This window comes from Mus caroli, chromosome 6 (assembly GCF_900094665.2).
Source record: "Mus caroli chromosome 6, CAROLI_EIJ_v1.1, whole genome shotgun sequence".
NCBI lineage: Eukaryota > Metazoa > Chordata > Mammalia > Rodentia > Muridae > Mus > Mus caroli.
Window position 1 is genome coordinate 90,641,108 of NC_034575.1, and position 11,322 is coordinate 90,652,429.

The following is an 11,322-nucleotide window of genomic DNA, read 5'->3' on the forward strand; positions in this document are numbered from 1 at the left end:
ACTCCAGAGCTACCCTTTGTGAGTGTCTGTGTTCTTAGGGACCACTGTGCTTGTGCAGAGGTCACTCCAGAGCTACCCTTTGTGAGTATCTGTGTCACATTCCCCATAGCACGCTGCTGTGAAGAGGAATGAACATTGTCGTTGGCTGTCTGTATTTATGTTCATGTGCTTCGTGTTCTGCCTTTTGTACCGGCTGTTGGTAGGTGTTTGCTGATTGTTGCAGGCTAGTATTCTTTCCTGATGGAATTACTTGGCTGTTTTATTTATAGGTTCCTTCAGAACTATATTCACAGCCATAAAAATATGTTTTCTTTGTCTAAACATACAGGTTTTCTTGTTGAGTTTAGATGAAGAGTATATATATTACTAAAACATAGATTGAAATTTCCTGTAGGAACGTCAAGCTTTAAGAAAAAAAAAAAAAAAAAACAAAGCCAGGAAGAATTCCTAGTGTGGGAATCACTCCCAGGTATGAATGAATAGTCTTACATTTGGTATAAGAATCGCATAGCAGTACCTACGAAAGGGAAACATGAGCCAAACAAAGGGAAGTCCGCTTCCTGGGCTAAGCCTGCGACGTCGTTCTCTGCTTCTTCGGATGGAGTTGTGCACAGTAGTTACTCAGATATTTCTCTTGTATTTCATAGATTTTCGGCAGAAACAGTGCTATATTAAAACCATGTTTTCAAGTTAAAAGAGCAGTAACCTTTTGCTGTTGTGATTTAGGGATCTGTAAATATCCACCATTACCACATCCACGGAAGCATCTCTTAGAGGATGAGTAGTAACCAGCCATTCAGAGATGCCGGGGAGAGAGCAGCATCTCCACACACAGGCTGCTGGCTCACAACAGACCGCAGTACAGGCTGAGCTGGGGCTGGTGAGAGTAAAGTGTATGATCTGTGCCCTTAACTCCATGCCAGCACCGAGGAAGAAGTCTTAAAATAAGAACGGGGTGACTTTTTTTTCCTGATCACTGATTGGGTCTAAGATGCTCTCTTCATTTGCTTCTTTGTGGTGAGCACTGACCAAATAAACATAGGAGAAGAAAGGGTTTATTCTCATCATCATTAGAAGTCAGGCAAGAGCTCAAAGCAGGGACTGAAGCAGAGACCTGTTGTCTGACACCATTGCTGAGGAGATGTGAGCAAACGTGTTCACCGGAGATCTGGAACCAATGACAGACCACAGTATGGACACCAACCAAGTCTGCCTTGGGGAACCCGTAAGCTTTGTTGTGATTATATACAGGTTTAGGTATGCAATGTGCTGTGTGTGTGCTATATCTTAGCAGACATCACTAGTTGATCACACAGCCAACATCTTATCAAGCTCACGTTTTTGGAAAGCTCAGCAGAATGCTAAGTCCTGTGATCCATGATGTGGGACCTATATTCTGTTCCTGTTTTGCAGCGTTCTCAGCCAATCTAAGAGTTAGGATTTGTGATGGATGGCCAAATCACACATTCTTTACACAAGCTAAAGTCATCAAGTTCTTGCCTGCTTTTTTTTTTTCTTCTCTTTTCTTTTTTTTTCTTTTTTGTTTTTTCGAGACAGGGTTTCTCTGTATAGCCCTGGCTGTTCTGGAACTCTCACTCTAGACCAGGCTGGCCCCGAACTCAGAAATCCGCCTGCCTCTGCCTCCCAAGTGCTGGGATTAAAGGTGTGCGCCACCACTGCCCGGCTCTTGCCTGAAGGTAACGGTCCCTTTTGTAGTTGGTGCTTCAGTCTGACTGCACAGGGCACTGAGCGAGCTTCTGAAGGCTGGTGTTCACAAGTGGCTGCTCTGTGACTTCCTGGTGCTGTGAGATGGGCTTGCCCTTCAGCTTCCCCTCATTAGCTTGATAAGCATCTTCTCTGAGATTTTTAGTTTTAATTGTCATATAGTGGCTGTGTATGTACATGGGTTAGTTTGGCATTTGGTACAGTACCCAGGCTTGTGTCTTATCCCATGAGATGTCATTTTAGAGTTCTTTCTTCCGGAAACAAAGGCAGGAGCATTAAAACAGCTGTGCCATTTGTTGACTCATAGGAAGCGTCATGAACCTCAATTATAATTTGTTTTGTCTTAATTATTACTCAACAGACATCGAGATGCTGTTGAGTGAATATGGCTCTTCTCCCTTCTGCCAAAACAAAACAAAATACCCAAACAAAACTAATACAAAATAAAATAACATACAGAAAGGTCAGAGAACTTCCCAGTTAGAATGAATATCCCAAAAGATACATCTACATAATCCAAAAAAAAAAAGAAATATATGCATAAACAGTGTTCCCAACTCTTACTAAGCAAGCACGGTTCTATAGCCACTTCTGCCTTTGCCCAAGAATCATAATTTTTTCTGTTTAAGGCTTTTAGAAATTCTTATCTTTACCCTTCTCCCCTATCTAGAAAGGCATAGTTCTGAACGCCTCAGCCAGCTTAAATTCAGATCAACCGGAAGGAGACTACTGCTTACACATCCCACCCACAGCATCATCCAGCCACCACTACAACCACAGTCAGCCTGTGGGCTCTGAATGACTCCTACTTAGCAGCAGGGCGCCTCCAGTCTTCATTATATAAACTCTGGCTAAGAAGTCTCTGTTAGCCCACAGCCACCCAGTGATGCTGCTGTCTTGCTGTTGTGTTTTCTGTTCTTTTTGGTTTCCAAAGCTTATTTTGAAACCTTTGCCTTACACATATTGGTGTACTATCACTTCACAAGATGGCTTGTCTGACTGAATAGGACAGTCATGGGCAGCTCTCAAAATGGCCTTGGGAATGCTTGTGTAAAGCTACACAGTAGCTTGATCAGCTTCTGTAAGCGAACATGTCCAGGAAGTGGTCATGTGCTGGCTCTGCTGTATGGCAAAACGTGTTGGTGGGTTCACAGCTGTGAGGCCCCCAGAGCTGATTGATCCCAAGAGCTATGCAGATTTGAAAACCTCCATGTTATCTTGGTTGTCTGATGGTATTATTTTGAAATTGTATAGATGACTTGGAAAAAACCTATTATGTACCCATGAAAACCACATAGTAAAATTTTATAATCTTACAAGACTGGAAGGCAAATGCGTCCTTTTGAATAGACAGTTTAAAAGTCCCACATTGTGAATGTTGTCAGGCTGGAGCAAAGTCCCTTTTTTTCAGTTTGTCTTTCATCAGACAGTAGGGTCCATGTGGGTAGGTCTTTAGAAGTGAAAAACACAAGGTCTTCATGGTGTGCTCTAATGGAAGGTAGCTGCCCTCACTTGGACTCCATCCATTTCTGACACTGCCTATTTGTACCAAGATAATCTATGAATTCTGCTACTGGAGTTTGCTGTGCTGGGCTGGGGAAGGGCGAGCCCGAGTTTCTCACATTGTTCTTCCTTGGATAGGCTTTCAACAACGGCTTGTATGCCTTTAGTTCAAGACCAACCTGGTCTGCATAGAGAGCTCTAGACAAAGTTACAAGATGAAACATTAGCTGAAAAAAAAAAAGTGAGAATCGTTTAGGAAATGGAAACAGCTCAGTTATCTGTATAGCAATGCCACTGAGCTACCACGGGGTGAAAAGAGCCAGGCTAATGTTTGTAGCTTGCATACTTATAGACAGTAGCAATTCTTGTGGCATTGCATTAAAGGCCTGCACTTAGTAGGTGCATCCTGATTTCTGTAGTCGAGTTTGATCATTAAACTATGGAAGCTAGTGGGAGAATACGTAGGGACTCTGCTGTTTCAGCAACTCTCCTGGAAGTCTATTTTACAATAAATTTGTTTGCACACGCTATTAGGGATATCTCCATCCCTCTCATAGTAAGCAAGGTTTACCTAAGGGGCACTGGGGACGTTGAGCACATTCTCACGGCTGGTCTCAGCCCTTAGATCTGAATTTCTCTCTGATATAAATGAATGTCTACACAGTCATCATAGAGCTTCAGTTTTGTTTGAAAAGAAAAAGGAAAACAACCCATGGAATAGAGATCAGGATGCAGATACCTGAGAGGTGTGGCCTTCTGTATTTTTAAATTCTTACTTAATTTCAAAGTTGAGACTCCGACATTGTTTCTTCATGTTTGGACCCCTTTCTGTCCCTCACTCCCTCACCTCCCCTGTCATTTGGCTGCCTCAGGTCCACTTCTGTGGCAGTGGGAGTACTCACTCAAGCTGAGAATGTCATGGGAGCTTAAACTGTCTGCATATGCATTCAGAAAGTTTCTTCAGGCAAGAAAACTAAACATCAAAAAAGCTCGTTACAGACTACAACAATTGAGCGTTATTGGCGTGAAACCATCTTTCTCGACCGTTTGCTTGATGCACTGTGACTCCACTGGGCATTGTGAGGCGGCCGTGGCTAACCTGGAGAAGCGGCACACAGACAGTTCTGACTGTCACAATATATGTGGCTTTGTGCAAAGCAAAACAAGCCATCTGTGTCAGCTACGCGACCTTGGAAAGTTTGCTCCACACTGCTCTTAGCCTCTGCACCACACCCATGGTGGTTTGTACAGATCTGGAAAATTCTTTAATATCCCACTTGGGATGTGCTAGTTACTCAGGGAGCTATTCAACAACATCAGTGGGAATCATGTGGCCCACTGCTGGTGCTATCTTTATTTTTATTCTATTTCCAGTGTGGTCTGAACTTACCTAAATATAGCCAATTATTTAGTCTTTTTGTGAGTGATCTTTCCTAGCTTCCCAGTGAGTTTTTGTTTGTTTGTTTGTTTGTTTTTGTTTTGTTTTGATTTGGTTTATCCCATCCTCCTGTCCCCACACACATGAGCTAAGTTACAACTTCAAATATTTTCTAACTTATATATAGTACTTTTTATCAGCACAGTTCCTACTGTTCTTACTAACTTGAGGATGTAGCTTTTGTAAATGGTTCTGATCTGTTTAGATTGGTCAGTCTCAAAATTACTTTTTCAAGATTTTATATTCAGTTACTCATTAAAAAAAGAATTCACTATGTAGCCCAGGCTGGCCTCAAACTCCTAGTAATCTTTCTTCTAAATGTTGGGATTATAGGCATAAGCCCCCTCTCTTGGATATTTCAGTATCATTGCAGTGGCATCTGTGGTTCCTGTTGTATTTACTCTGTTGCATTTACCGCTCTGCTTTGAAGACGGTGCAAATCCCGGTTTGTATTGGGGACACACCACATGGCCCCATTCACATCGCTGCTAGGCTTGCTAGTGATTTAAGATCTTGGAGCTTCAGGTTTTTTGTCTAAAGGATGACTGAACACTAACTGTTGCATATTCTTCAGGTGAGGGTCCTATTGAGTGACGTGTTTAGTGGCTAGAGGAGTCAGTTGTGCTTGTTGCTGTCAGTCATTATTAACACTGAATTTTCCACTGACATTGGCCTCTGACTTTGTTTTAGTTTCTCTAGGGACTTAAGGACTGTTTTTCCTAAGATTTTTATTAGTTTTCACTTTTATTACAAAATGATTTCTTTATATCTTCTTAGGCTAATTCTGCCCAGGTGAAGTGAAATGTTAGGCTTGTCTATAGGGATTCTATATTTAAACAGTCTTCAAACACTGGAGTCTATTTTGATTGTTTCTTTCCCTTTTTCTTTGTAGAACACAGCAGACACCTCTGTGAAGCTTCTTCTCCCATCTCTCTTTCAAAACCCTCTTCCTCCTATGTATACAATATATTTATAATATATAGTATATCACACACACACACACACACACCCCTCATGGAGTGTCCTGGCAGTTTTGTTGTCTCCTTGAGCTTGCAGCAAACACCTGGAGGACAGTTCTGCACATTTGTTGTATTATGAATTACATAGCACCTTTGACTTCTGTGATGTCATTCATCCCTTGTTTGTTCTTTACTGTTGCTATAAATCAAGCTCGTGAGCAGCGGCTTAAGTATTCGGAATAATCTCTTCTTGAGAAAATGTCAGAAGATTAATAATTGAGGATGACCTCTTCTCACTAAGAAAATGTGGTTCATGTCTGCATTTCTTCTCCAGTCAGTATTTTAGTGAGCGAGGGTGTTAAAGCTGGCCTGCTGTTAAGGGCTGGAGGTATAGCTCAGTGCTAGAACATGTACCTAGCATGAGCAAGGCAGACACACGCGCGCGCACACACACACACACACACACACACACACACACACACACACACACACACACACACACACACACACACACACGCACGCACTGGGGGGTGCAGGGGAGAGTGTGTACACGCAGACATTTAACATCCATGCTTTGTGGATAAATACATAACCATTGCTACGAAACATAAATGTTGTCCTTCCCTGTGTCCCATTGCATCTCTAATGTTTATAGAGAGATGGAGAAAATAATGATTTCCACAGAGGCACCCATTTATTTTCAAACATTAAAGCATTTCCTAAAATCTACCAAATTCTGTGCTGTGTAGCTTAGAACTTTAGAAGTTTATTTGTAACAAGGTTTCTTAAAGCTTATTTGTTTTCCTAAGTAGGGTTAAAAAGCCTATTTGATAGGTATACTTCTAATCCAGTAGATTTAGTAAATATACAGAGAATTATTCTTCCTCATAGGGCTGGGAAGAAATGAGATATCACATAGCAGCACTGAATAACAATTCAGTGTTAAAAGCCTGAACTTGTCAAGGAAAACAGAGCTCTATGCATCTTGTCTTGTTTTTGTAGAATCACCACCCAGTCTTTAGTGATCCTGTCACAACCCTTCCGGAGGGAGTTGTCAGTGGGGAAATAAGTACTCAGACAGGAGATGGATGCCGAGTCAGCTGTTTTGTTTTACTTGTACTATGTTTGTTCAGTTCCCCAGAGACCACTCTACTTCTGGGTCATTGTACTATTCTAAACACTTAAAATAAGATATTCAGGAGCTCTGTTTGGTAATGAACGGGTGTGGTCATTATTTCAGGACAAGGAAAAGAAATATGATGTTCTGATTAGAAAGGAAGTAGGCCTGCCTTTAATTGTGGAGAAAGTTGATGGTGTCCACACAGCAGAGCTGAACCATTGAGTGGCTGATGTTGTAGCACACCAATTATACAAAATCATTTGTATTGATGATCAGTTTCTATTAGCAATAAACAGACAGACATTGACTATTCAAAGCAGGCAGTTTCCTTTCCATAGTTCTGCAACCTGTGGAGTACTTAAAAATAAATCTGATAAAAACAGGGTCAAACCTATGAAATGCTAGTGCAGAGTTTAGAAAAAATTAGAGGAAGCCCCAGTGAAGGGAGAGATGCTTACTGTGGTGGTTTGAATGAGAATGGCCCCTGTTGGAACTGTTTGGGAGGGATTAGGAGGTGTGGCCTTGCTGGAGGAGGTGTGTCACTGGGGCTGGGCTTTGAGGTTTCAGAGAGGCCATGCCCTTCCCTGTTAGTTCTCTTTTCTCTGCCTTCTGCTTGTGAGGTCTCCATTATTGTCCCAGTGCCATGCCTGCCTGCTCCTGTGCTTCCTGCCACGATATGATCATACCACATGGAATATTACTATTGCACAATGCTTAGTCTAGTCTCTAATTGTCTTCTGAAGTCTGTGATCTCCCAACAACCTTAGATGATGGATCATAGTACTTCTGTCTTCTGAGGAACAGCCTTGCAAAAAACCTCACTTCCTTGGCTTCCCTGAGGAAGCAGGCACTAAACTTCATATATTTAAAGTACACAGTCTGATAAGTTTGGGTGGCCATGCACACACAATCACTGCTACAAAGAGACCATAGACTGACTTAAGAGCCAAATGTTCTACATCCCTTTGGGAACTGTTCTCCTGAGCCACACCTCACTATCTTCTAAGCAACTGATATTCCTGCCACTAGTGACTGGTTTGCATATTCCAGAATTTTATACAAATGTAAACCCATTTTCTTTTATCTGCCTCCTCTCATAACTATGCTGTGCTATATCCACATCACGACAGAGATCAGACTTCATTCCCTTCTTGTTGGTGAGCAATAATCCAGACATAGGTGCATCATTTCTTTTTCTAGTTTGGGGCTGTTAGTGATAATTCTACATGAACATTTACAGTCGAGCCTTTACATGGGAAATGCCTGACCTCCTTCCAAATAAAGAAATAACTAATAACTAAGAAGGAACTTGCTAGGTCAGAAGTAAGGGCACATTTAACTTATAAAGCTGCCATGCTATTTTCCAAAATGGCTGTACATTTTACATTTGCCCACTACTACTCTCCCAAGCTTGGTTGCCAGCACTTTTAAGTGTTCACACTCTAGTAAAGTGTGCAGTACTGTATTACTATGTTGTTTTGTTGTTTTTGACTTTAAGTTCTGTATATATGTGCATCTGTCCCTTGGAGGGGAAAGTATGGGCACATGGGTATAGATGCCCACAGAGGTCAGAAGAAGGCATCCACGATGCCTGCAGCTGGAGATTATAGATAGTCATGAGCTACTCCACATGGGTACCAGGAGCCAAGCGTGCACCCCTGTAAGAGCAGTACACATTCTTAACTGAGTTGTTACTCCAGCCCCTCTACTATGGCTTTCCCATGGTACATTCTCTTCACATACTTATCTCCCATCTATGAATGTTCAAATACTTGTGTATTTGTATCAGGTTGTCTATTATCTAAATTAAAGATATTGCAAAGTTCTTAATGTATTCCGAGTACATTGTAGATGTCTGTGACACTTACCTTTTCATTCTCTGAGCAGTGTGTTTTGAATAAGCATTACATTTTGATTAAGTCCAAATTATTTTAATATATTTAATATATATTTAATATATTCATATTACAGAGGAGGCAACTTGTTTCATTTTGCTGGGGGCAGGCCCTCACTCGTAGTTCAAGCTGACCTAGAACTCACCACTTAGATCAAGTTGGTCCTAACCCTGTGGTAATTTCTCAGGTGCTGCCTGCTTAGCACTGAGATCCCTGGTGTGGCCCACGGCGCCTAGGTTATGAATCCTGCTTTTGGTGTCATTTGTAAGAAAACTTTGCCTATTTTAATGGCACAAAGATTTTCCCCTATGTGTTTGTAAAGTTCACATTTTTAAGAGTATTTCCATCTTTCCCTTTGAGTTAATAATCTGTTATGTTACGAAGTCTGGGCTGAGGTGCTTTCGTTCTAAGTATGGACAAACACTCACTGGTTCTAGTGCTTGAAATAAACAGCCCTCTCCCTCAGTGAAATCTTTCTCCCAAAGTCTGATCTCCGGAGGTCCTCATCTGTAGACACCAATTCTGGACTTTCTTGACTATCACAGGTTTTAATATAGTTTGAAATTAAGAAGTTTCATTTTCCAGATTAGTTCTTTGTCAAAGTTGTTTTAACTCTTCTAGGTTCCTCACATTTCCATATGAATTTTAACATCAGATGGCCAGTTCCCCAGGACAGCCTTCTGAGAGACCATCCAGATTCAGGAAGCCATGGATTGTTTCTGGACACAATGGCTACATTAGCAATACTGCTTCTTCCCCCCTGACCTTTTCACCATAAAAATCTTAGCTGCTTTTCTACTTCTGTGAAGAGACACTGGGACCAAAACAATTCATAAAAGAAAATGTTTATGGTGGCTTGCAGTTGCAGAGGGTTAGAGTCTATGATAATGCCAGGCAGTAAGTTTTCAACGAGCAAAACACTGTCTGCCATGTTCCCCAACTCACACCTGCTGTGGTGTTTGCATGATCCCAGCTTATTATGTGAACAGCATAAACATGCTTTCAGTAATTTAAATCGATGCTGGGCACGGTGGCACACACCTGCCATCCTAGCACTAGGAATCTGAGGAACCATGATCCTGAGTTTGGGGGTAGCCTGGACTATCGTTAGACCCTGTCTCAAAACATATTCCACCCCTTCAATTAAAGTAGCGCTCAGGTAACAGCTAGTATCTTCTAAAGGTGGGTTATGGATAAGGACTTTTAAAAGAACTAAAGAAGTTGACATATATTGTTCTGGAATAATTATAAAGTATTGTATGCTTAGAGTTATATGGGAAATATGCAAAATATTTCATTGTCATAAATTTGTTATCTTTATTTTACCTTGTGGGTATGAAATCGTCCTTGAAAATGCTTCCTTTGAGAACCGTAATGTAGCTGCCACCCGTACTTTTTTTGACTAATTTTAGAATGCTGTTAAATCCTTGGGAAAGTCACTTATGTCACCATTGAAGAATGCTTCCAAAATAGATTCTCACTTAAGTTCCCATCCCAAGCTAAACCCACAGCAGGTTCTGATAAACTCCAAGAAGGAATAACTTGTATTTTTCTTTCTCCTTCCACACAGGCCCTCTGGGCGTGGCGGCGGGGTCATGTGGTGGATTCTTGGCAGTCAGCAGTCTGCGGAGCTTTTGCAGGTGCACGGGATTATATTGTACTGGGAAAGACCGGAGTGTGTGTGTGTGTGGGGGGGGGGGGTGAATGTGAAAACGCTAGCTGTGCAAAACAGCATTCCTCAGGAATTCCAGATCGTTAGATGAAGACAGCTTCACTGCTATTTACGAAAAGAATTATCTTAGAGGGAAAAAAACCCGTTAGAGGTGCCTGCTTGAATGACAACCAATTTGTCTTTGACAAATTTCCCTTTTTCTTTTTATCTTTATTAAAGCCTCACTCGGGCCCTTGGATTATCTTAAGGATAATTTATAAAGCACTCTGTGGGAGTGGGGGTGTGCTGCACAGCTGTCTGCTGGGAGCGGTGTTGTGGGTGATCCGAGATTCACAGCCCATGTGACATGTTTGACAGTGCGGGAGATTAATTACAATCGGGAGAGCGGGGGCTACTCCACAGCTTCCTGCAGGCTGAACTGCACGGGGCAGGAAATACAGCCTTGTGAACATCTGGGTATTCTGGGGACATGAAAGCAAGAGCAGTGTGCAGTATCATGCTGCCTATCATTAAGTCCCGAGAACATGGGTGCTTTTAAGAATGTAGTAAGTGGTAAGTTCAGCCCCTAACAGAAAGAGAAATACAGGTAGCTGTAGTTGCAGTAAAGCAAGGTGGAACTTGGCCAGAGCATTGTAAGGGGTTTAGAGGCAGTGCTGGTGAACAGATGGGCAGGTAGGTTGGAAGAACAGCAACTTTAGGGGAAAATGATTCTTTTCCAAATTCTATATCAACTGTTGGATTATTTATTTATTTACATGTACTGATTAGGACAGTAGAAGTCATACATTTTATAGGTTCCTTTGTTAATAATTTAAATCTATTTAAGTTGTGGAAGTAATCACCAAAACTAAGTACTTTCCCTGGAGATGGGGAGGGCAATGACTTCCCTGGAGATGGGGTATCAGCACACACAGATGGGGAGGGCAATGGCTTCCCTGGAGATGGGTATCAGCACACACAGATGGGGAGGGCAATGGCTTCCCTGGAGATGGGTATCAGCACACACAGAT

The 11,322-nt window shown here is 41.8% G+C and overlaps 1 protein-coding gene across 5 annotated transcripts in view; it reads left to right on the top strand.

Moving 5' to 3' along the window:
• Slc25a26 (solute carrier family 25 member 26) overlaps nucleotides 1–11,322 on the top strand; it is a 101,200-nt gene that overhangs the window by 77,544 nt on the left and 12,334 nt on the right. For all 5 annotated transcript variants that reach the window (XM_021164333.1, XM_029478601.1, XM_021164334.2 and 2 more), the window contains one exon: nucleotides 10,211–10,280. In XM_021164333.1, the coding sequence (XP_021019992.1) occupies nucleotides 10,211–10,280 (70 nt within the window). The remainder of the gene's footprint in view (nucleotides 1–10,210; nucleotides 10,281–11,322) is intronic.